The sequence below is a fragment of the Equus asinus genome, chromosome 4 (assembly GCF_041296235.1).
Source record: "Equus asinus isolate D_3611 breed Donkey chromosome 4, EquAss-T2T_v2, whole genome shotgun sequence".
In the NCBI taxonomy this organism is placed as follows: Eukaryota; Metazoa; Chordata; class Mammalia; order Perissodactyla; family Equidae; genus Equus; species Equus asinus.
The window spans coordinates 137,158,790-137,186,671 of NC_091793.1; the positions used below are offsets into that span (position 1 = coordinate 137,158,790).

Consider the following 27,882-nt stretch of genomic DNA (forward strand, 5'->3'; position numbering starts at 1 on the left):
TGTTAAAGAGAAAACTAAAATTATCAATATAAATCAATTAAGAATTTTTGGTGTGTCCATTTATTCAACAGGATTGGGTAAGTGTGTCATATATATGCACCATACAGAAACATCAAATTTTTTAAAAAGCAGAACACTGAGTATTTAAGAAGGTATTGCTGCCTTAATTAAACCCGTAATTCAGAAGGCACTTCAGTAACCTTCAGTGCTCCAAAGTCGTGGTCATCATCACCGCACGATACTGAAGAAAAAGTTTATTTGTACCATGTACAAACAATAACTTCCAGTATTATGCAAGAAAACCTTACGTTTTAGGCATTTTCTTTTTTCTTTCTGTACAATTAAAAATAAAATGAACATTAGTACAGTTTTTACAAATATTTTGTTTATTTTAATGAAGCTGGTACAGACAATGTCCATTTAAAACCCATATCCCAGGCCAAAAAGTACAAATAAAATCAAAAAGAGCAGTGTTCTGTCATATACACGTCTGCATGAATAACTTTATTAACTGCTAATGAAAATTAGAACTTTTCTGGGATCTTCCGTCAAGATTTTTCTTTAATCTTACAATGCTTTCTCTTCAGTGAAGCCATCTTTGGAGTCAGTCATTACTCTCACCATCTCTATCATCTTGACTCCAACCTGATCTTCTTCTTTTGGTCCAGACCCTCAGATTTTAAACGTAGCTTCAAGTTAAGGAAAGGTCATTTTTCCACAGTTCAGTTCTCTGAAAAACTTCCATCTCCCACTGAAAGTCATAGTCCAGGAGTGAAGCAATCACATGCTAGAACTTCAGGGCCAATTGGAAAGTCATTATGAATACTCGCATTGGTCGGTCTTATTTATCACAAGCCTGAAAATGCACAGTCCTGGAAAAGGTGGCCTCTCTGTGCACACATGTAATTTTTAAAAAGGAGAGGGCAATATGAAGGGGGCTGAGGTTTGATCACCAAAAATCAGCACAATGAAAACAAACGATAATGAATAATGGGCACTAGAATTCAAATTACCAGATGTTTTAAAGAGGCAGGGTGCCAGTTTTCAATTCCGTGTCGAACACCACATTACAAAAGAACTATTTTTAAAAATAAAAAAGGATTGAGGGAAAAGAAAAAAAAATAAAAAGAATATCTAAATCGTTGAATGACCCCCTGTTTGTTCCTGATAAACTTCAATCACATCTTCTTCCTCCATCCCCAGCTGTAAGAAGGAAGAAAAATATGTTAGCTGTAGAACATAAAAGCACCACTTTATAATTGGCTGCAATTACGTGGCCACTGTTTTCAAGTGCAAAAAGATACAAGAGATCCAGTTACCCTGTTCTAAGATTCAGACTCCTGTCCCCTTCCTCTCAAGAGCAGAGGTCTGTCGTTCCTCTGCTTGTCTGTCTGTGGAGGCATTCGTCCTACTTTGCTGAGTCAACTTCACTTCTCAGTTTACTCACCAGAGAAAATTTAAGTGTTTCTGAAAAGTACCTTAAAGGAGTGTTAAATCTAATGAAACATGTATTTAATAGTTTAATAGTTTGATGGCATAAGTTTCTAAAAAGCATTTTACTTTTTGATATAATAACCTGATAGAATCTCTTTCAAAAAGCCTAATCTCAATTTGAAATACACATGGTTTTAATTAGAAAAATACTGCCTAAGGATTCCTTTCTAAATGTCTTGCTGTCATCTACAGTTCCTTCTGGCATATAACTGTTATGTTCTTTGATAGTGACCACTCTAAATGCAGAAAAGCTATCTATACATCTACTTTTATTTGATACCTCCAGCTTTATAAGCTAGATTTTTTAGCCCATCCCTTCTCAATGCTTAGAGGAAAAAAAGGGATCCTTTAAAATCCCTTTTTAAGCAAAGTATATGCAATTATTGGTTTTTTTAATGTGCTTTATATTTATATACACTGAAATACTCTGGAATTTTTTTCTTAAAGATATTATTAATAATGGTTGCCTCTGAGAAATGGGAATGCAGATATTCAGAATATATTTATTTTCCATTTTATATACTTTGGTTGTTTGGCTTTTTATTACTTTTATTTTTAACCATGAGTATTCTTTTATTTAAAAAAGAAAAAAGAACACTGGGGGCATGGTGTCACACAGAAACCCAGGTGCTGCCCTCAATGAGGTAAGGACCGTGACTCTCGATTCTGGCGTGCAGCTGGGCTGGGAGGCACTGTGCTAGGCGGACTGAAAACAAAACTAGTACTGTTTCCACTGAACTCCGATACACCACAGAACAAATGGAAAATACAATTTTAAAGGAAAGTCTAAGGTCAATAATCTCCTTTAATGAGAAAAGTTTTGTACTTTATAGGTGACATTTTTGTGAATTACAAAATATGAAAATCAAAATATGCTAAGAAATCTGAAAGTAAAGCACAGACTTATGTTGATTTAAAGTGATTAGATTGGCTCTAGTGTTATGGATCTCTTGGTTGTGGTACATATATGAATATTAAAATAACTACTAATTAAAGATGCTATTAAAACGTAATCTTAAGTGCACACATAGCTTAGTAAATACTGCAAGGACTAAAATTCCAAAATTACAAGGAACCTTGAAATCAGGAAGGTAGTGTGTGTCCTTAAACTATCAGTTTCAAGCAGCACATGAGTAGGGATGAGTGAACACTACCCAAAAACCTGCGCTCTCCCACTGCCCCATTACCCCTGTGAAAAGATCATCTCTTAGTGACGGTGAGGAGGGGCCGCAAAATGCACTCAGTGTCTACTGTGCTGCAGAGAGCACACATGCCAGGACGGGGAAAACACTACATGGGTTTGGAACAGCATACTGTGCCAAAAAGTAAGGAAATACTCAGGAAAGTGGGTGGCTACTAAACTTAGGGGACAAGTTTGATGAGAAAAAGGATATTCGCATAGTTTCAAAGTATGTCCCCACAAATTACTCAATTACAAAAGAAAAAAATAACACAGTAAAAAAAAAAAGACAGTTAAACTGAGTGATAAAAATTAACATCACCCATAAGGGGTTTCACATGCTCCAGATATTACACCCTGAGAAAGACACATCACCATTCATGTAGTATATTCCAGCCAAAACTACATAACTGGAATCCAGTCATGAAGGACTTTCTAGAAAATAACTGGTTGTATTTTTCAAAAATATAAATGTCATGAGATTAAAAAGAAAAAGGCTAGGGAAGTGTTACAAATTAAAAATGACTGAAGGGACACCTCAATAAAATATGTTTATACTGAAGTGGATCCAGTGACGAGGGAGAAAATTTGTTATAAAAGACATAATTGGGACAAGTGACAAAATTAGGTTGTAGATTGAAGCATTCTAACAGTGTTAAGTGTCCTGAATTTGATCAACAGTACTGTGGTTATGTAAAAGAATATACCTGTTCTTAAGAAATACACACTAAAATATTAAGTAGTTAATGGCCATGGTGTATGCAATCTACTCCCAAGTGGTTCGGGGAATATATATACACACACATATATGGCAAAGAGGGAAATAATTAAGCAAAGGTAGCAAAATGTTAAAAACAGGTGAATCTAGGTGGAAGAGAGTACAATTTTTTGTACTATTCTTGCAACTTTTCTGTAAGTTGAAAATTATTTCAAAATAGAAACTATAAAAAAAGATGGAGACATGTCAAAAAGAACACAGATGCCAAATTGAAGGAGCCCCCACCAGCCAATACCCAAAGAAGAACATACACACAGATTCAAAGTATCTCCCACAAATTACTTATTAATTACACAGGAAAACGAGAACTTTACAATACATAAATCTGGCAGTTACCACCTTAACTAAGTGACCAAAGTTAACATTACACACAACAGGACCAATGGACACCACGCACCTCCCGACCTGATGCACTCGCAAGTACACGGTTTCACTCGGTGCTACTCCCACCCGAAAGGCAAAATTGAAGCTCACCACAAGGAAACATCAGACAAACCCAAACTGAGGGACATTCTAAAACATAACTGGCCTGTACTCTTTTAAAAATGTCAGTGTGATGAAAAACAAAGACTGAGTAACTGTTGCAGATAAAGAAAACAACGGAGGCATGATAACTAGTTAGGATGCGTATCCTGGATGGAATCCCAGATCAGGGTTAAAAAAAAAATTATAAAGGACCTTACCGGGACAAATGGCAAAATCGGACTATTGTGACTGCATATTCAATAACAGTACTGTATCAAAGTTAAATTTCCTAAATTTGTTAATTGAACTGTGGCTCTTGGGGGAGAGCACAGAAATATTTAGGGCGAAGGGGTCATGATATCTGCAAATTAATCTCAAGTGGTCCACCAATAACAACAATATGTCTATGTAGAGAGAGTGATAATGCAAACATAGCAGGATGTTAGTGACTGGTGAATCTACGGAAAAGGCTGTTATACAGGAGAATATTACACTCGTCTCCTAACAACCCTGTGAGTCTGAAATGTTTTCAAAATAAAAATAACCATACATCATTCCCACTATCAGAATGTCAGTTTGTATTTGGAAGGAGGAATCTGTCTAAATATAAATATACACTCTCTCTCACACTTTATTACTTTCAGAGGCCTCTATGCGGGGGGTGGGGTGGGGAGGGGGGGAATATATAAACAAAGAAAATGTTCCCTATAATAAAACAATTAAATGAAGACACAGAAGCATTAAAAAACATAAACCAAGACAACAGAACCAAATATATTTCTATACACTAATAAGTTCGCAAAATGGGTCAAAAGTCAAAATCAAACCATAAAACATCACCATCACCATCAAACTCTATTAGAAATCTGCCAAATCTAGGGAATATCTCTCCATCTTCAATATGACGTACTGTGTGCTTAATGACAATTTCAGTACTCAATTCCCACTTTCCACCTCTCTTTTTACTGGTACTTTCGAAGGCAATATATGGGAAGTTTCAATCCAAAAGATTGTTTCTCTCTGACAAATGATATACCACTTAAATCAGAGAATATTCACAAAAACGGCAGTTTAATATTAGTGAACCAAATCATTGAATGCAGAATTTAACATTTTTCTTGACTCAGAGAAGAGATTATACTCACTTCTTTTGGAGTGTGATTATCAGCAATTCTCTGACCTTCAAAGAGAAACCTGAGTGAATTCATTGGAACTCCCTAAAAAGGTAAAAAACACATATGTATACACAAATCTTATACGAGATAATAAGAACTTTGATGCATAAAAAGCAAATATGAGGGGCCAGCCCAGTGGCATAGTGGTTAAGTTCGTGCACTCCACTTCGGTAGCATGGGGTTTGAGGGTTCAGATCCCAGGTGCAGACCTACAAACCATTCATCAAGCCATGCTGTGGTGGTGACCCACACAGAAAACAGAGGACGACTGGCACAGATGTTAGCTCAGGGACAATCTTCCTCACCCAAAAAAGAAAAAAAGCAAACATGAAAGCTTCAACAGAATACATACAACATAAAACTAGACAGCCAATTCTATCATAATTATCAATTATTGAGTACCAACTTTTGCTAGGCCCTCCCTATACCAAGTATTTTACATACATAATCATAAACGTTCATTACAATCACCCTAGAAGGTACATATTATCATCTTATCTTCATCTCACAGCTAGGGAATCTAAAGCATGGAGAGGGCACACGAACTGGCCAAGAATTTAAGGCCAAACTTGTTCCTAAGCCTGTGCTCTATTCTATAGTTTCCTCTCAAATCTGTAAGTCAACATGAAAGATAAACTCAGAAATTGGATGAGCACTCTCACTAGCTTCCAACTACACAAGCAAAACTGGTTTTAAATAGATTAAATCATAGAAACTTGGTAAAGCACAGTAGCTAGCCAGGTAAGCTACAGTAAACCTGTGATGGCACAGATAGCACTATCAACATCACAAAAGATTAAAATACATTTTTCCAATCACTTAGTCAACAAAAATAGTTAAAAGGGAAGAGGTGACTCACTTAAAGAGAAATCACTGGTAAGTATAAATCAAGAATCATTTATTTAGTCCAAAAGTATTATGACAGTTTTGCTCAATATCGAATGTATTAAGGTTTCCACCTTGAGTGTTCAAACACTGTCCCAAAAACATCCAAAAAAATTAAAACTATCTTCCAATATGTACTGTACATAAATATAGGAGACCGTGCAAACTCACCTTCCATTTAATTTTAAATTCCTTCCAGGGTTATATTAAATAATAAAATAAACATAACTGACAAAGGCAGGATAGTCTTTGATTTTAATTATAGGATCTTTTAAAAAAGAAACATTATCCTGTGTCAGAGTGAAAAAAGTTTCTATAGAAACCAATCTATAAAATCAAAATGGAAGAATGATTCAACAAATATTTACTTTATATACTTTTCAATCTCTACTGGGTAAGTGTTGCATGGTTCAGATAAATTAAGTTTCCTATTCGTCATACATCATTAAATATAAGAAAAACTATCAAGCCTCTGTGAACTAAGTAAAATAACTTTTTCTTAAGTTTTAAGTATATGCCCAAGCATAAAAAAAAGTGTTGGAAGTTATTCTAAATTGATGTTATATTTTAATTATCTCCCGAAACCTAGCACTTTCCATTTTGGATCAAAGCTTAATTTTCACTTCAGCTCTGTGATTTACCTCTTTACTGTGCACCGTTTTTCCTCAATAATCAACTCCTTGGTCATCAGATGGGGTGAAAAGACTACATAAACTTCTTCAGAGTCATTGTTAGGATTAAATGACAACTCACCTAAGTCCTTAGCGCAATGCATTTAACGTATATGTTCCTTTCCCCTGGTGAACATCTCAATTTTAGCTCCCATCAATATTATTATAAATGTGAACTAGTTAAGCCCCAATTAATAAGATTTTACTAAGTTTAACAATTGACATCAAAAACAGAAGAGAAAGAAGTGTTTATTGCTTTACTTATCCTAACACCTAGGTGATCTCTTTTTCTTCTGGCAAAAGTGATTTTTATCTAAGTTTCAAATTTAAACTGTAAAAAGCAAGCCTTCTAAAAATAAAACCTACAATACCTGAGTTAATATCATGGAATATGATCTAATTATCAAAATATATCTTGGTTGTCTCCCATATAAACTAATTCCAATTACATTTATTTAAAAACCTCTCTTAGGGGCCAGCCCGGTGGCTCAGTGGTTAAGTGCACATGTTCTGCTTCGGCAGCCTGGGGTTCGCCAGTTTGGATCCCAGGTGCAGACATGGCACCGCTTGGCAAGCCATGCTGTGGTAGGCGTCCCACACAGAAAGTAAAGGAAAATGGGCACAGATGTTAGCTCAGGGCCAGTCTTCCTCAACAAAAAGAGGAAGATTGGCAGCAAATGTTAGCTCAGGGCTAATCTTCCTCAAAAAAAACCCTCTATTTTATTAATAATGACAATAACAGGTAACATTTATTGAGGATTTTTAGGCATCATGTTAAGACCTTTATGTAGGTCATCTGATTTCCTCTTCATGAGGTAGGCACTGTAATATTCCCATTTTAATAAGGAGGAAACAAGGCACATAACTTGTCCAAGGTCCCACAGTCAGACAGTGGTGAAGCCGAATTTGAATCCAGGCAGGTTAAAGGAATTAGTTATTGTTCTAATAATCCAGCTCATGAAGGCCAGAATCTGTGAGGATTTGGCATTAATAAATTAATTAGACTTCTTTATGACTTTTTAAAAAGAGAAAATTCCTTGATGTTGAAAATACAGAATGCAATTAACAGTAAACGTATAAAGATAATAAACTACTAATATTAATACTTAAATTTAACATATGGCTATAACACCCATGGTTAGAAACAAGGAAATTTCACAGTGATCACAAAAAAGTACTTGCCTTTATTGTGACTCACACTTATAAACTCTCAAGACAGAAACATTCATACAGCTATCTTTACAACTCTAAGTTATTTTTCAAACTAGTTCCACATATCTTATGAACTCAAATTTTGAAATGGGCCACAAGGGGGAAAAAGCAATTAAACAGGATATAAGGAGTATTCTCCTTGAGTTGCTAATGGTGAAAATAATAAAAGATCACTTGTCCTTTCGCAATCATCCTTAAAAGAAAAATTAATGACATATAAAGCTCTGTTCTTAATACATACAAACCTGTCTTTGACAGTATGATTCTTTAAGTTTCTTGAGATGTGTTGTCATTTTCACTTTGAAGTGAATCTCACTGCTATCCTAAGGAGATAAAAGAAAAAAAATTATCTCTCTTTGTGTAAACTACTTGCTTTGCTTGAAATAAATTATTTAATTACACACACAATTGGCCCTCCAAATCCACGGGTTCTGCATCCACAGATTCAACCCACCACGGATCTTGTATCTACTATGATTAGGATGCGAAGTTGGCTGAGTCCGCGGATGCGGAATCCACAGCTGTGGAACCTGCAGATACGAAGGGCCAATTAAGGGACTTGAGCATCCACGGGTTTTGGTATCTGCGGGGTTCCAGGAAGCAACACCCTGCAGACACTGAGTGACGACTGTACACGACAAAAACAGAAACCTTGTCACCTACATTTTCCCACCAAAACATTCTTTTTAGTATTCCTAACAGGTTTTATTAAAACACTCTAATCATCCTGAAAGTTGCTTTATACCCATTTCAAAAGACACTTAATCAAACAATGTGTGTTGGGTGTTAAAATTAGCAGTATAAGTAAAAGGATGTATGTCAAAGAACGCATTCCTTCATACTGAGTGCCGAGTCTATTTTCAAAATAAAAGAACTTGAACTGTCACAAACCCCCAAAAGCAACTCAAAACAAAGGTACCCCCCGCAACTGAAGCGTCGTTACAGGTGGTCAAACCAACAAGAGAGACATATACCATAAAATAACAGACTGAGGAACTGATTCCTGCCATAAACAGTCACCCCAGAGAGTCTGGTCTGTCACCTGAGAAAAATGAGTAAGAATGTGAGTCAGTCAAATTGATTTGCGGGACCACAGATTCTTTTCTTCTACCTAGACTGTCAAGCAAACTACAGGCAACCATCTGAAGAGAATACTGGCACTTGCATACTGTAAAATTTCAAAGCCAATCCTTACAATTACATATCACGTTCACAAATGTATGCTACTGCAAGGTGCATGTTTATACTTTTGTTTGTGACTAGAATTATAAAGAAAGAACAAATTCTCTTCCTATAGATAATTTCATGAACAGACAAAATTTCTACAGCATACCTCACACGATACACTAAAATTCTTCCAGACGAATTAAAAGAGCTAACGTTTCAAAATATTTTTTTAATATTTTTTCTTCCTCTTAAGAGAGAATTTTTCCTCTAATCTTGACATTAGGAAATCCTTATTCTAACGCAAGATTTTAACCTAGAAACCATAAAAAAAGGAGACTGATAAACTTGATTTAATAAAAACATAAACCATTCATACAGTAAAAGGCACCATAAACAAAAGTTAAGAGACAGTGGAGAAAATACTCACAACACACAAAACAGACAAGAAAAATCAAGAAAACATAAAGAATTCCTACAAATCAATATTTAAAAAAGGTAATCACAAATCGAATACAACAATACATTAAAAAGATCATATATCGTGATCAAGTGGGTTTCATGTCAGGGATGCAGGGATGGTTCAACATCCACAAATCTATCAACGTGATACACCACATTGACAAAATGAAGAATAAAAATCACATGATCATCTCAATAGATGCAGAGAAAGCATTTGACAAGATACAGCATCCATTTATGATAAAAACTCAATAAAATGGGCATAGAAGGAAAATACCTCAACATAATGAAGCCCATATATGACAAACCCACAGCAAATATCATTCCCAACAGAGAAAAACTGAAAGCTATCCCTCTAAGAACAGGAACCAGACAGGGATGCCCACTGTCACCACTCTTATTTAACATAGTATTGGAAGTCCTAGCCAGAGCAATCAGGCAAGAAAAAGAAATAAAAGGGATCCACATTGGAAAAGAAGTGGTGAAACTGTCACTCTTTGCAGACGACATGATTTTATACATAGAAAACCCTAAAGAATCCACTAAAAAACTTTTAGAAACAATAAATGAATACAGTCAAGTTGTGGGATACAAAATCAAGATACAAAAATTGGTTGCGTTTCTATACACTAACAACGAAGTAGCAGAAAGAGAAATTAAGAATACAATCCCATTTACAATTGCAACAAAAAGAATAAAATACCTAGGAATAAACTTAACCAAAGAGGTAAAAGATCTGTACACTGAAAAGTATAAAACATTGTTGAAAGAAATCGAAGTAGACACAAAGAAACAGAAAGATATCCCATGCTCTTGGATTGGAAGAATTAACATCGTTAAAATGTCCATACTTCCTAAAGCAATCTATAGATTCAACGCAATCCCTATCAAAGTTCCAACAACATTTTTCACAGAAATAGAACAAAGAATCCTAAAATTTATATGGAACAACAAAAGACCCCAAATAGCCAAAGGATTCCTGAGAAAAAAGAACAAAGCTGAAGGTATCACTCTCCCTGATTTCAAAATACGCTACAAAGCCATAGTAACCAAAACAGCACAGTACTGGCATAAAAAGAGACACACAGATCAATGAAACAGAATCGAGAGCCCAGAAATAAACCCACACATCTATGGACAGCTAATATTCGACAAGGGAGCCAAGAGCATACAATGGAGAAAGGAGAGTCTCTTCAATAAATGGTGTTGGGAAAACTGGACAGCCACATGCAAAGAATCAAAGTAGACCATTATCTGACACCATGCACAAAATCAACTCAAAATGGATTAAAGACTTGAATGTAACACTCGAAACCATGAAACTTCTAGAAGAAAACATAGGCAGTATGCTCTTTGACATTCGTCTTAGCAGGACATTTTCAAGTCCCATGTCTGACTGGGCAGGGGAAACAAAAGAAAAACTGAACAAATGGGACTACATCAAACTAAAAACCTTCTGCACAGCAAAGGAAACCATCAACAAAACGAAAAGACAACCTAACAATTGGGAGAAGATATTTGCAAACCATATATCAGATAAGGGGTTAATATCCAAAATATACAAAGAACTCATACATCTCAACAACAAAAAAACCAACAACCCAATTAAAAAATGGGCAAAAGATCTGAACAGAGATTTCTCCAAAGAAGATATCTGGATGGCCAACAGGCATATGAAAAGATGCTCAACATCATTAGCTATCAGGGAAACGCAAATCAAAACTACAATGAGGTATCACCTCACTCCGGTCACAATGGCTACAATTAACAAGACAAGAAACAACAAGTGTTGGAAAGGATTGGAGAGAATGGAACCTTCATACACTGCTGGTGGGAGTGCAAACTTGTGCAGCCACTATGGAAAGCAGTATGGAGTATCAGAAAATTAAGAAGAGATCTACCATATGATCCAGCTATCCCACTGCTGGGTATTTATCCAAAGAACTTGAAAACACAAATGCATAAAGATACATGCACCCCTATGTTCACTGCAGCATTATACACAATAGCCAAGACTTGGAAGCAACCTAGGTGCCCATCAAGGGACGAATGGATAAAGAAGATGTTGTGTATATACACAATGGAATACTACTCAGCCATAAGAAATGATGCAATCTGGCCATTTGTGACAACATGGATGGTCCTTGAGGGTAATATGCTGAGTGAAATAAGTCAGAGAGAGAAAGTCAAATACCGTATGATCTCACTCCTAAGTAGAAGATAAAAACAATGACAAACACATAGCAATGGACATTGGACGGGCGGTTGCCATAAGGGAAGGGGGGGAGGGCAAAAGGGGTGATTAGGCTCACATGTGAGGGGAAGGACTCTAATTCGTTTTTGGGTGGTGAACATGATATACTACACAGAATTCAAAATATATTACGATGTACATCTGAAAGCTATATATTGTTATAATCCAATGTTACTGCAATTAAAAAAATAATAAAAAATTTAAAAAAAATAAAAAGGTAATCAATGGCATAGGAGAGACATACAGATTAATGCAATAAAACTAAGGGCCCAGAAATAAAGCCATATATATCTATGTTCTCTTGATTTTTGACAAGGATGCCAAGCAGTTCAATGGGAAAAGGATGGACTTTTCAACCAATGGTCTGGGACAAATGGATAGCCACATGCAAAAGAAGTTAGAATCTACCTCAAATCCGGACAAAAATGATCAAAGACTTAATCACAGCAGCAAAAGAAAAAACAGATCAATTCACCAAATTTAAAACCACGTGCTGCAAAAGGACATAACCAAGACAGTGAAAAGACAACCCAAGATGGGAGAAAATATTTGCAAACCATCTATCTGATTAAGGTCTAATATCCATAATATAAAAAGTATTATTACAACTCAAAAATTAAAAAAAATCCAATTTTTAAATGGACAAAACATCTGAAGAGACATTTCTCCAAACATGACGTATAAATGGCCAATAAGAACATGAAAAGATACTCAACATCATTAGCCATCAGGGAAATGCAAATCGAAAAACATACTACTTCACCCAGTAGGATGACTATAATCAAAAAGACAGATAACAGTAAATATTGACCAGAATGGAGAAATTGAAATCTTCATACATTGCCAGTGGGAATTAAAATGATGCAGCCACTGCTGAAAATAGTTTGGCAGGTCCTCAAAAAGGTAAACAAAATTACCACTATATTAGACCCAACAATTCCACTCCTAGATATATACCCAAGAGAACTAAAAACACATCTACATAAAAACTTATAGATGAGAGAAGAGCCAAGATGGCGCCGTGAGTAGTCCTCTTTGTCTCTCGCCCTTCGAGTCTACAATTATTTGGACACTTATCGCTTGACAAAGGATATCCAGACAGCATCTCAGGACATCTGAGACACCCACGCGAATATACATCGGAAGGCGGATGGACTTTCCTCCGGGAGGATGTGGAAATAGGTGAAAACTCTCCGACCCCGACGGGAAGCCTAGTACCCGCAAGCGGCTTTCTTCCAACGGACGCCCCCAGAGGATCCACACACATCTAGGGCAGGAGCGAGAACACAACAGAGGAGCGACGGTGGAAACAGGAGACCAGAACCCTACCTAAACCCCCTGCAATTACTCCTAAACGCAGAGGGAAACTTTGGAGTTGCACACCTGAGCCCACGGGGAGACCCAGCCTGGTGCTCGGGGCGCCCGGAGGGTCCCAGAGAGAGACACGGAGGGCACGGAGATCTCCCAGCTGCCGTTGCCCGCCCCGTGGGACTAGGGATTGCCGGAGATCTCGGAGAGGACCAGGGCGGGGGGAACTTTCAAAGGCTGGTTCTGCGACCCGGAGGGGAAGCGCCGGAGCTCCGCCCGGGCAACAGACAAAACTCTCTGTCTGCCGTTAGCAGAGGGGCCACGCTGAACATTCACGGCTCCGGGAGAGGCCCGGAGAGAATCCCAGAGGGCGGGGCGACCCCCAGCTGCCGTTGCCCGCCCCATGGGGCTAGGGATTGCCAGAGATCTCGGAGAGGACCGGGGCGGGGGGAACTTTCAAAGGCCGGTCCTGCGACCCGGAGGGGAAGCGCCGGAGCTCCGCCAGGCAGCAGACAAAACTCTCTGTCTGCCATTAGCAGAGGGGCCACGCTGAGCATTCACGGCTCCGGGAGAGGCCCGGAGAGAATCCCAGAGGGCGGGGCGACCCCCAGCTGCCATTGCCCACCCCGTGAGGCTAGGGATTGCCAGAGATCTCAGAGAGGACTGGGGCTGGAGAGAGTTCCAGAGACCCAGCTTAGTAGCCTAGGGGGAAACCCTACAGGCTCACAGCAGCCTTAGGGAAAGCCTCTGCACAGCACCAGTAGAAGGCACCCAGCCGCCAGCCACAAGGCTGGAAGACCCCAGGGCAAAAGCAGCATAGCTAGGTGTACTAACCACAGACTGTAGAAGATGCCAATAGCTCTCCTGCGACCCATAGAGGACAAGTGAGATTTGGTGGGTGCCGACAGCAACGGAGCGACAAATATAAGTGATCCCACCCCTGGCCGCTGGAAAAGCCCATAACACCGTTGCAGACCCCAAGGAGAGAGCACATCTAGGTGGGCTGCAACAGTAGGCACCTGCAGCCTGAAGCCCCCCTGTGACGGCCCCCACGGCAGAGGAGGGAATCCAAAGGGCCACTGTGGCTACGAAGAGGGGCCCAGGCCCAGTTAGCAACTACGGACAGGGTTCCTGGTTGGTGAAGTATAAACAGCTGCTCCCCCCACCGCAGCAGCTGAAACAAGTGAAAGGAGCAACTAAACTCTATCTCCATGCGGAGGCACAAATCAACAACATCACGCAATATGAAAAAATACATTAAATCTCCAGAACAGAAAGAAAGCAACAAATACACAGAAAACAATCCCAAAGAAAATGAGATATATAACCTAAATGACGATGACTTCAAAACAGCCATCATTAAGATTCTCAATGAGTTAAGAGAGAATTCTGACCGACAACTCAACGAGTTCAGGAGCTATGTCACAAAAGAGTTTGATACGATAAAGAAGAACCAAACAGAAATATTGGAAATGAAGAACACAATAGAGGAGATTAAGAAAAATCTAGATGCTCTGAACAGCAGGGCCGATAATATGGAGGAAAGAATTAGCAATTTGGAAGATGGCAATATAGAATTGTTGCAGGCAGAGGAGGAGAGAGAAGCAAGACTTAAAAGATATGAAGAAACTCTCCGAGAATTATCAGACACAATTAGGAGATGCAACATAAGGATTATAGGTATACCAGAGGGAGAAGAGAAGGAGAAAGGGGCAGAAAACCTATTCAAAAAAATAATGGCTGAGAACTTCCCAAATCTGGTGAGGTAGATGGATCTTCAGGTGACAGAAGCCAATAGATCTCCAAACTTTATCAATGCAAGAAGACCAACTCCACGGCATATAGTAGTGAAGCTAGCAAAAGTCAACGACAAGGAGAAAATATTAAGGACAGCCAGGCAAAAGAAACTAACCTACAAAGGAACCCCCATCAGGCTATCAGCAGATTTCTCAGCAGAAACTTTACAGGCTAGAAGAGAGTGGAATGATATATTCAAAAATCTGAAGGACAAAAATCTACAGCCGAGAATTCTCTACCCAGCGAAAATATCCTTCAAATACGATGGAGAAATAAAAACTTTCCCAGATAAACAAAAATTAAGGGAGTTCATTGCCACAAAACCTCCTCTTCAGGAAATCCTCAGGAAAACCCTCATTCCTGAAAAATCCAAAAAAGGAAAGGGGCTACAAAACCAAGAGCAGAGGAGATAAGTAGAAGGACAACAACAGAGAGTAGCAGCTCTACATCAGAACAGATTAAACCATGGGACGAGAAACAAAGGAAACTGAAGAAAACCGGAAAACAAGACACAAAATGGGAGTGGTAGGCCCCCACGTCTCAATAATCACTCTAAATGTAAATGGACTGAACTCCCCAATCAAAAGACACAGAGTGGCAGGATGGATCAAAGAACAAGATCCAACAATATGCTGCCTCCAGGAAACACACCTCAGCCCCAAAGACAAACACAGACTCAGAGTGAAGGGATGGAGAACAATACTCCAAGCTAATAATGAACAAAAGAAAGCAGGTGTCGCTATACTAATATCAGACAAGGTAGATTTCAAAGCAAAACAGATAAAGAAAGATAAAGAGGGACAGTATATAATGATAAAAGGGACTCTCCACCAAGAAGACATAACACTTATAAATATATACGCACCCAACACAGGAGCACCAAAATTTGTAAAGCAACTCTTAATAGAACTAAAAGAAGACATCAACAACAATACAATAATAGTAGGGGACCTCAACACACCATTAACACCAATGGACAGAACATCCAGACAGAAAATCAACAAGGAAATAATAGAATTAAATGAAAAATTAGACCAGATGGACTTAATAGATATATATAGAACACTTCATCCAAAAACAGCAGGTTACACATTCTTCTCAAGTGCACATGGAACATTCTCAAGGATTGACCATATTTTGGGAACCAAAGCAAACATCAATAAATACAAGAGAGTTGAAATAATATCAAGCATCTTTTCTGATCATAACGCTATTAAACTAGAAATCAACTACAAGAAAAAAGCAGAGAAAGGTGCAAAAATGTGGAGACTAAACAACATGCTTCTCAACAAACAATGGATCATTGAAGAAATTAAAGAAGAAATCAAATATTATCTGGAGACAAATGAAAATGAGAACACGACATACCAAATCATTTGGGATGCAGCAAAAGCAATCCTAAGAGGGAAATTCATCGCAATACAGGCTCACCTCACTAAACAAGAAAAAGCTCACGTAAGCAACCTCAAACAACACCTAACGGAACTAGAAAAAGAAGAACAAACAAAGCCCAGAGTCAGTAGAAGGAGGGAAATAATAAAAATAAGAGCAGAAATAAACGATATTGAAACAAAAAAGACAATAGAAAGGATCAATGAAACAAAGAGTTGGTTCTTCGAAAGAATTAACAAAATTGACAAACCCCTAGCCAGACTCACCAAGAAAAGAAGAGAGAAAGCGCAAATTAATAAAATCAGGAATGACAGAGGAGAAATCACAACAGATACCAATGAAATACAAGAGATCATAAGAGAATACTATGAAAAACTATATGCCAACAAATTGAACAACTTGGAAGAAATGGACAAATTCCTAGACTCCTACAATCTCCCCAAACTGAATCAGGAAGAAATGGAGAATCTGAATAGACCAATCACAAGTAAGGAAATAGAAACGGTAATCAAAAACCTCCCCAAAAACAAGAGTCCAGGACCAGACGGCTTCTCTGGAGAATTCTACCAAACATTCAAAGAAGACTTAATACCCATTCTCCTCAAACTGTTCCAGAAAATTGAGAAAGATGGAGAACTCCCTAACACATTCTATGAAGCCAACATCACTCTGATCCCCAAACCTGACAAGGACAACACAAAGAAGGAGAACTACAGGCCGATATCACTGATGAACATAGATGCAAAAATCCTCAACAAAATTTTGGCAAACCGATTACAGCAATACATCAAAAAGATTATACACCAGGATCAAGTGGGATTTATACCAGGGACACAGGGATGGTTCAACATCCACAAGTCAATCAACGTGATACACTACATCAACAAAATGAAAAACAAAAACCACATGATCATCTCAATAGACGCAGAGAAAGCATTCGACAAGATCCAACACCCATTTATGATAAAAACCCTCAGTAAAATGGGTATAGAAGGAAAGTACCTCAACATAATAAAGGCCATATATGATATACCCACAGCCAACATCATACTCAACGGACAAAAGCTGAAAGCCATCCCTCTGAGGACAGGAACAAGACAAGGGTGCCCACTTTCACCACTCCTATTCAACATAGTACTGGAGGTGCTGGCCAGAGCAATTCGGCAGGAAAAAAAAATAAAAGGAATCCAAATAGGTAACGAAGAAGTAAAACTTGCGTTGTTTGCAGACGACATGATCTTATACATAGAAAACCCCAAAGAATCCACAGAAAAACTATTAGAAATAATCAACAACTACAGCAAAGTAGCAGGGTATAAAATTAACGTGCATAAATCAGTAGCATTTCTATACACTAACAATAAACTAACAGAAAAAGAACTCAAGAACTCTATCCCATTCACAATTGCAACGAAAAGAATAAAATACCTTGGGATAAACTTAACCAAGGAAGTGAAGGATCTATACAATGAAAACTACAAGACTTTCTTGAAAGAAATAGGCGATGACATAAAGAGATGGAAAAACATTCCTTGCACATGGATTGGAAGAATAAACATAGTTAAAATGTCCATACTACCTAAAGCAATATACAGATTCAATGCTATCCCAATCAGAATCCCAAGAACATTCTTCACAGAAATTGAACAAACAATCCTAAAATTCATATGGGGGAACAAAAGACCACGAATTGCTAAAGCAATCCTGAGCAAGAAAAACAAAGCCGGCGGAATCACAATCCCCGATTTCAAAACATACTACAAAGCTACAGTGATCAAAACAGCATGGTACTGGTACAAAAACAGGTCCACAGATCAATGGAACAGAATTGAAAGCCCAGAGATAAAACCACACATCTATGGACAGCTAATCTTCGACAAAGGAGCAGAGGGCCTACAATGGAGAAAAGAAAGTCTCTTCAACAAATGGTGCTGGGAAAACTGGACAGCCACATGCAAAAGATTGAAAATCGACCATTCTTTTTCACCACACACCAAAATAAACTCAAAATGGATCAAAGACCTAAAGATTAGGCCTGAGACAATAAGTCTTTTGGAAGAGAATATAGGCAGTACACTCTTTGACATCAGTTTCAAAAGAATCTTTTCGGACACTGTAACTCCTCAGTTGAGGGAAACAATAGAAAGAATAAACAAATGGGACTTCATCAGACTAAAGAGCTTCTTCAAGGCAAGGGAAAACAGAATTGAAACAAAAAAACAGCTCACTAATTGGGAAAAAATATTTACAAGCCACTTATCCGACAAAGGGTTAATCTCCATAATATACAAAGAACTCACACTGCTTAACAACAAAAAAACAAACAACCCGATCAAAAAATGGGCAGAGGACATGAACAGACATTTCTCAAAAGAAGATATGAATATGGCCAATAGACACATGAAAAGATGTTCATCATCGCTAATCATCAGGGAAATGCAAATCAAAACTACACTAAGATATCACCTTACCCCCGTTAGATTGGCAAAAACATCCAAAACCAAGAACGACAAATGTTGGAGAGGTTGTGGAGAAAGAGGAACCCTCATACACTGTTGGTGGGAATGCAAACTGGTACAGCCACTATGGAAAACAGTATGGAGATTTCTCAAAAAGTTAAAAATAGAAATACCCTATGACCCAGCCATCCCATTACTGGGTATCTATCCTAAGAACCTGATATCAGATATCTCAAGAGTCTGTTGCACCCCTATGTTCATCGCAGCATTATTTACAATAGCCAAGACGTGGAACCAGCCTACATGCCCAGAAACTGATGATTGGATAAAGAAGATGTGGTATATATACACAATGGAATACTACTCAGCCATAAAAAAAGACGAAATTGGCCCATTCACAACAATGTGGATGGACCTCGAGGGCATTATGTTAAGCGAAATAAGTCAGTCAGAGAAAGACGAACTCTATATGACTCCACTCATAGGTGGAAATTAGTATATTGAGAAGGAGATCTGATCGGTGGTTACCAGGGAAAAAGGGGGGTGAGGGGAGGGTACGGAGGGGGAAGTGGTGTACCCACAACATGACTAACAAAAATGTACAACTGAAATTTCACAAGCTTGTAATCCATCATAACATTAATAAAAAAAAAAAAAAAAAACTTATAGATGAATGTTCACAGCAACATTATTCATGATAGCCAATATATGGAAACAACCCAAATGTCCATTAACTGATAAACTTAATAACAAACCGGTATATCCATACAATGAAATATTATTTGGCCATAAAAAGGAATGAAATACTGATACACGCTACAACTTGGATGAACTTTGAAAATATGCGGAATGAAAGAAGCCAGACACAAAAGGCCATATATCACATCATTTCATTTTCATGCAACGTCCAGAATAGGTAAATCCATAAAGACAAAAACTAGGTTAGTGGTTGCTAGAGGGTGGAGGGAGAGGAGGATGCAGAGTTATTGCTAGTAAGTACAGCGTGTCTTTTTTAGGGTGATGAAAACATTCTGGAATTAAATAGTGGTAATAGTTGCACAGCCTTGTGAATGTACTAAAGCCAATGAATTATACACTTTAAAATGGAGAATTTTATGGTATATGAATTATATCAACATAAAAAATTTTCAAAATGAGATAATCACAGAAAATGGGAAAAGGATATGAACACACAATAGAAGAACATAAACACAGTAGACAAAAAATTACACCTCACTGATAGAGAAATGCGAAATAAAATTCTTTTACCTATCATACTGGCACAAAATTGAAAGACTGGTAATATTTCATGTTTGGGAGAATGTGGGGAAATAGTACGCTGATGCTTTGATGGTGAGAGTCCACCAATTCTGTCTTTTGCCCTTTAAAAAAAACAACTATGAAGATTCATTCCTCCAACAATTTTCAGCTAACCTTATAAGTATCAGCAAACATCTCAAAAAGGGTCAGTAAGATACAGGCCAGAGTCTGGAGAAATGAGGTGCCAGGAAAAAGCAAAGGATCAGGAAAAGGGCAGAGAGGTCCTTTTGTTTAAGGCTGGCCTCAGCCTTATCAACTCAATAGTATCCACTGTATTTGCCATTGAAGCCTGCTAACGAAAAAACAGGTTTATTTGGCGAAATTAAGGTGATCTAAATCTGCAAAGCAGACCAATTAAAAAAAACAGTACCAGCCTTTTCTACTTCCAAGAGATGCATACATAGTAAATAAAAATGCCCTTTATAAATAACTTGCCTTACCTAAATCACTTTTCCCATGTGTCAGAAATTATTCACAGATTCAAGGAAGAGTCAAATGAGAAAAATAATGAAACTCACCTGTCCAATGACTTTCAGTTTTATGTATTCTCCTTCCTTCTTATCCCCCAAATCCTCAGTTGAAGGTTTTGCCTCCTGAAAGAAAAGGACATTTAAAGAAAAGAGCAAAGAAGATCCCAACCCAATTACTGTCCCAAACACTAGTTCACTAGAAATCAAGAAAGAGGTCTCTTTTCTTACAATATCCTACAATAATGGTAATAACACTTCGCCATGCATCAGAACCCCCCAAGGACTGGTTAAGCCCCCTAGGCCCCACTCCCAGTTTGTTCTGTAGGTCTGGGGTAGGGCTGCAATTTGCATTTCTAACAAATTACCACGCTGCTGGGCAGAGGAACCACCTGGAAACCATTACCCTTACAGTCAACTCCTATTAGTCAAAGGAAGCTCATTCTCCATGAATTCTTAACCAAACATTCTGAACCCAAGATTATCTTCTCACAGCCTATAGGGAGAAGTTAACTACGCCCATTACAAAACTATACTAAGAAACACAAATTAATCATAGTAGCATAAGCAAACTCTATTTAGGAGGAAATCAAATGGCCAAGCATCTGGCCTAACATACTCTAGAGTCAAAACAAATCAGTTTTCTCTCACCTACTATTTTAGACTACCTGAAGCGTTATATGCAATGTCAGAAGATTAGGCTTGGCTGAAAAAGAATTAGGGGAATTGAACCGAAATGAGAGAAAAGCACAAATGGTAAGCAGGAAAAGGGAAGAGGAAACCAGACTGGAAGAAAGAAAAGAGAGTCACAAAGGAATTCCAAATGAAGGGATACTGAAAAGAAAACGAAACTAACAGAATAAATTAGTTGAAACAACTTCACCATGAAGTATCTAAGAAAAGTAAGCCACTTTTTCTTTTTTAAGATTTTTTATTTTTTCCGTTTTCTCCCCAAAGCCCCGCGGGTACATAGCTGCATATTTTTTTTAGTTGTGCGTCCTTCCAGTTGTGGCATGCGGGACTCCGCCCCAGCATGGCCTGACAAGCGGTGCCACGTGCACAGCCAGGATCCCAACCAGCGAAACCCCGTGCTGCCAAAGCAGAGGAACCCAACCACCCAGCCACGGGGGCGGACCCCATAAGCCACTTTTAGTAAAGGAGGAAGCCTGGAAAATTTCACTCAATGGTGTGAGAGAAGTAGCTTTCCCATGTGCTATATCTTTGTTTGGCCACCAAATAAATTATTCACTTACTTAAATATATACTATATTATTCATAACAATTTCAAAGTGTTAATCCACGCTTGATAAGAATATAACCAACCATACTGTATCTTAAAAATAAAATAACGGCCTTACCTGTGTATCTCACGCCAGTAACTTAAAACTAATAAACTCTTTGACACTCAAAATTTAACAGAAAATATTAAACTAGAAGTAGCTTTTAACTTTAAGATAGAGGCTAGTGGGGGCCAGCCCTGTGGCCGAGTGGTTAAGTTCACGCGCAGAGGCGGCCCAGGGCTTCGCAGGTTGGGATCCTGGGCGCAGACATGGCACCGCTCATCAAGCCACACTGAGGCGGTGTCCCACATGCCACAACCTGAAAGATCCGCAACTAAAAATACACAACTATGTACCAGGGGGCTTTGGGGAGAAAAAGGAAAAATCTTTTAAAAAAATAAATAAATAAAATAAAATAAAATGCTATCTGACCTGCCCGGAATCTTCAGGGTTAAGTTCAAACTCCTTAGCTGACACACAGTGGTCCTTCATGTGCTGGTCCTTATTCTCCTGTTTCTTACTAATAATACCCTTTGCTCCAGCCATATTGAACTATCTACAACTCCTTGAACATGGCACCCTCTATCTTATCTCCCCTATCTCTGTACAAGCTAATTCCCTCTGCTTGGAATGTCCTTTCCTACCCTAATCCCTTTTCAAGACCACTCGGGCATCACTTCCTACCAAATGATTTCCCAGACCACCCTCTTAAATGTCCCATACTGCTTACTTGTATCTATTATAACCACATTCGCATGCCTATATCTCCCACTAGACTAAGCTCCTTATTGGCATGCCTTACTCTTCTTTGTATTTCTGGTCAAGCACAGTGCCTGGTACTTTGAAGATATTCAATATGCTTGCTAAATAAATTAATGTTTTCTGTGATGGTTTTGTATGTCTTGTCTCCCCATAAGTTTATAAGGAGAGGGTCCAAAGTTTTTCATCTTTATAATCTCTGTAGTGCCAGGCGAATACTAGGCAATTATTTAATTCTCGCTGAATTAAGGTGACAGCACTACTTTCTGTATCATACCACAAAATGTTACTAACGCTTCATACTTCTACTCTACACAACAGTCAGTCCAAACAAAAATCCTTTCAGATTTTTATATTCACAGTTGAAAATAAGAATTCACTTCGTTCATAAGAACATGTGAACACAGGGATTTGCTATTTCCACAAACAAGGCGCCACTTTCCCTAGTTGCTCCATTTCGGCGCCGTCTTCCAGACTGAAGCCCCACAGCAATGTCATCGGTGCCACTTGTTTAACAGCCTCATGCTTGCCTAACGCAGCCATCCAATTTTTCCTGTGCTACCTTTTTTTCTTTTGACAAACTAGTCTGGAAAGTGAGAAGATCTTAGATAAAAAAGGCCAAAGTTTGTCTCCAGTGATTTCAGCGTCTTTTGTATGCTCTTTCCTTCTCTCCCCCGTAAAAAAGCAGCCAATACAGAATGGTATGGCACACTAGCTACCAAACAGTGCAAGCATACAGCACTGGGTCTGGGACACCAGGTCATCAGAGAAAAGAGAATCCCAGAGAGGGCCGGTTGATTTGGCTGGAGAGGATGCACAGCCCAAGAGCAGAAAAACCTGGTAACCTAAGAAAAAGTAAATGTATGTACAAGATCAAAGAGAGGAACTGAAAACCTCTAAGTTTTCAGGTGTCATCCACAGACTGAATCATGGTACCTGGAATGGTAAAGGAATTTATCAGACACCAGGCACTATCAACTCTTCTTTGCAAGATATAGAAGGAATACCTTGGAAATAGAAGACGGCTGGATCTGGAAAGAGAATTAGACTGGAAAGGACAGAAAACACAACGATCCTCATTTAAAAATATAAAAAATTCATGAGAAGGATTTTATTGTGCCATTTCAAAGTCAAAAAACAAGGACTTTGCTTAGAAGTGCTCTGCCAATCAGTATGCTGACAATCCAATCACATGGAGAGAGCATCACACTTTACCCACAGTCTGTCACCGACCCTTCCACTCATCCAAGGGTTGTTCGTTCTTCTGAATGAGGGGAGATTCTGAGGAAATCCAAAAACAAAGAATGCATTTACCCTAGTTTGATGACATTAACAAATCTGTTCACTTTTTAAGGAGTGACAACAATATCCTGGTCATGTCAAAAGAAAAAGTACTTCTCTTTTAGAGATACATACTAAAATATTTACAGATAAAATGATAAAATGTCTGGGACTGGCTTCAAAATAACATGAGGGATTCAAGTGGGGCTGTGCAGCTGAAATAAGACAGCCAAGAGATGGATATATAGGTACAACTATATGTACATTAAAATTTTCCATAATAAAACATTTCATAAAAATGCATTCACTCAAAGTTTCCAAAAATTCTGTTAACCATAGGTCTTACTGTAACATATCAGTTTACTTTATGTCCTAATGAAGCAAGCTCAACAAGGGTTAAATTGGATAATTCTAATACTTATATCCATTATTAAAAAATACAAACTCCAAAATTACCATAAAGTCTTCTCCCTCATAATTCAATGAGTTTACCACAATTCTAAAAACACAAAAATACACATACATTTTCAGCTTCATGCTACACATATTCAAACTTAATGAGACGGTACTAGAGATCTGGAACGGAACTGACCAAATTTAGCTCCATAACTTCAAAGTTTAAGTCGGGCTGTCAAGACACTGGGTCTTCTGTAAATCTACATTCAACCCTACAATTGTGGTTAAACACTAAACATGCACAGACAACTTCTCAGGAACTGAAAATTATAATTGAAAACTGCACTGGTTGTGTAAACCCTACTCTTTGATCCTAGACTACGGACGTATGCAAAGCCTGGAACAAACTGGCCTGACCGTATCTAAAAGTACCAGCACATAGATGAGGTATGGCAGACAGGCAGTTGTTCATTCCCTATCCAATATCCATTTTCCCCTTCTTCCTTACAAAGGGAAGCCTAAACGTGCCCAGCTAAAAAAAAATATTTCCCAGCTTCTCTTAAGGCCACATGATGCAGTGCTGGTCAATGAGAGAAAAGATGACATAGTTTTTGGTATACTTTTTCCCTTTGCTTTATCCCTTTCTCCCGCCTGGAACAAAGATACAAAGCAACCTTTTTGTGCCCACAAGGAGACAAGCATGAGCTGTTAAGGATGGAGGAGAAAGGCATACGAAGGCATTGTGGCACTATCTTACCAGCCCTGAACTACTTACGTCTGGACGTATTTCATGAGAAAAATAAACTGCATATTTGTTTAACTTACTATATATCAGATTTTCTGATATTCAGGCCAAAACCAATCTAACCCGACATAGGAAGTGCTGTAAATAGGTATCGTTTGGCTCATGTTAAAAACAGGTCCTAGAAAACCACCTCAATGTGTGTGAAAAGCAGAATGGAGAAGTAAATTGTGGTACCTTCACACAATGGAATGCAATACGGCAATGAGATTTAACAAGATACAACTACACACAATAATATGGACAATCTCCAAACAATGAGCAAAAGAAGCCAGACACAGAAGTATACACTGTATGATTCCACTTATATCATGTTATAATGTATAAAACCAGGCAAAACTAATCTGTGTGTTAGTTAGGCTAGTGGTTCTTAATTTGGGTGCTGGCTGCATAAACATGATCAATTTGCGAAAGTTCAAACTATCCATTTATGTGCACTTTTTCACATGTATATTAATCTTCAGTAAAACCTTTAAAAATAACTGGCCCTGAACACTGAGAACAGTGAGTCCAGAAAACAGAACTCCACCCTTCCTTCCTTCAGGTCTTTTCCTTCAGACTCTCATTAGCTCAGCAAAGGCAATCACAGGCAAAAAGAATGGTCAAAATAGAAAAGCATAACAAATACCATACATCTTTAAATAAATCTGAGTCATGTTGTAGGAATATTCAAAATTTAACCGTAAAACTAAGGTGCTCAATGATAAAACCTGTGTGAACTTACCAACATGACTTTTTTGGAGTATCAGATAATTATCTACCAAAAAAAAAATCACAATTTCAGGAAATTCCAAAATGGGAATACTACATGGCTTAGAGAAAATTATCTGTAACAATCCCAATGTCCTGGAAGATGCAAATGATTTGATCTTGGAGATAAAGTTACCAGGTCTATTGCAAATAGAAGTAAAGGTCAAGAAGGTATGCAAAAGCATCATAAAAGGAAAACGACTCCACTCGGACAGCCAGCCCTTCCTCCGGACCCAAACGTCACGGGAACTGAAGGAGGAGGAGGACCTGGTGCTTCCTGTTTCTGAGGCAACCCTCCAATTCTAGGGCCGAGAATGATGCTGACAGCACACTGACAGTCAAGAAATACTTGATAAATGAATGAATCTGACCACTCATTCCTTCAAAAACTTTTACTAAAGTATCCAGTCACTTTGCCCGGGCACTTCAGGAAAAAAAGGATGAAGAAAGCCTGATTCCTGACCCTGAAAAGCAAATGGTCCAATGGAGAAAGACTCTACTTAAGATAACTTAAAATAACTGTAACACTATATAAAAAGCTATAACGGAGACATTCTAACTGCCCTGGGGAACTAATGGGTGTCGCGACATACTTGACAATTGCTTTATAGTTTTGCAATTTGAACTACTCAACTAACCTTCAAGAGTACTCTAACCATAACAATCACATTCAGTTTTCAAAATATTATTAAGTATTGTTTAGGTGACATTTGCTTTGAAATGTTTTATTATAATCTATATGTTTGCAACACCCACTAGCAGCACCTCATATATCTATCAGAGAGAAGAGAGAACATATCTTTACTCTCCTAGGCCATGGAATGCTTAATGTATGTATCACTACCTGCTCAAATCATAGCTACAGTTTAACGTACTTATTCTATGATATAAACAGTAGTATACACAATTATGAATTTTAATATACGCCCAGTTCATCGTATTCTTCTGCTCTCTCAAGCCAACAATTACTAAGATCAGTAAACAGCAACAGGGAGATATAAAGAACACTGCAGGGAATAATGCTATCCTAACAGAAGAAATACAATTCATGTCATAGATTAAAGATAACTGCAAATTCATGGTTACTCTTCCCTTTGAGAAACGGAGTCTAAATGCCTTTCCCTTGGTGACTATAGTTAATAATACTGTATTGCATATTTGAAAGCTAAGAGAGTAAACCTTAAAAGTTCTCACACAAGAAAAAAATTTGCAACTATGTGTGGTGATGGATGTTAACTAGATTTATTGTGATCATTTCAAAATATATACAAATATTGAATCACTATGTTGTACACCTGAAACTAATGTGACATGTCAATTATATCTCAATAAAAATAAATAAATCTCTTGAATTTGGGCTGGCCTCAGTGAATTGCCTGACCAACCAAATGCGAAAGTGAGTTCCAATGCTAGGTCCCAGGAGGCTTGAGGTTTCCACTCCGCTTCTCTGGGAACACTCACTCTCTTGTGAGGCCTGAGCTGCCATAGGTCTGACTATCCTGGGATCCCCAGGCTGAAGAGAACACATGATGAGACCACTCACAGAGGCCCTGAGACTGTAAGAACAGTCCAGCTATTTGAGTAAGCCTAGCTGAGGCCCCCACACAAGGAGCGATGATGAGTCCAACTCACAGAGCCCTGCTCAGTGGCAGATTTATGAGCAAATTACAAGACTGTTGTTTTAAGCCACTAAGTTTTGAGGTAGTTTGTTAGGAACCAACAGATAACCTCAATTACATAATGGTCCAAATCCTTGACCAAAGATAAAAGGAAATCATTCAATCAATCTCTCTCTCTGTCTCTGAGGCGGGGGCAGGGAGAACGAACCTTGTCATAACAGATTCAGTTAGCATTTAAAGCAAACCAGTCATCCAAATTATTACAAATTAACAGACCTGAACTGAAGAGCTGAAGTCCTCACTGCCTTTGATGATTCTGATATACGAAAAAAAAAGATAAACTTGAAGACAGGGAAGGAGAAAGGGAAAATATTTGGACAAATCACCCTTGCCCATTTGATATTAAGCTTCTGGTTCTATATGAGTGCTTAATTTTGCTGCAAGGTGATTAGGCTAAAGGAGAGCACCCAATCCGTTACTGGTTAAAGTCTAGTCCTTAACCTTTTTGAGGG

At 38.2% G+C, this 27,882-nt stretch overlaps 1 protein-coding gene across 2 annotated transcripts; it reads right to left on the reverse strand.

The window, feature by feature from the left end:
• Nucleotides 1-363: 363 nt before the first annotated feature.
• Nucleotides 364-27,781, reverse strand: SUMO1 (small ubiquitin like modifier 1). Of its 2 annotated transcripts, XM_044768433.2 has the most exons (7): nucleotides 27,647-27,681; nucleotides 25,726-25,758; nucleotides 23,738-23,803; nucleotides 20,535-20,609; nucleotides 8,106-8,183; nucleotides 5,063-5,134; nucleotides 364-1,203 (listed from the first exon to the last, which is right to left on the reverse strand). In XM_044768433.2, the coding sequence occupies exons 2-7, from the start codon at nucleotides 25,729-25,731 to the stop codon at nucleotides 1,135-1,137; spliced, it is 366 nt and encodes a 121-aa protein (XP_044624368.1). In that variant the 5' UTR covers nucleotides 25,732-25,758; nucleotides 27,647-27,681; the 3' UTR covers nucleotides 364-1,134. The 2 variants fall into 2 exon arrangements, with proteins under 2 accessions (XP_044624368.1, XP_044624367.2); XM_044768432.2 differs by lacking the exon at nucleotides 25,726-25,758 and having other exon boundaries at nucleotides 27,647-27,781.
• Between the last annotated feature and the right edge of the window lie 101 nt (nucleotides 27,782-27,882).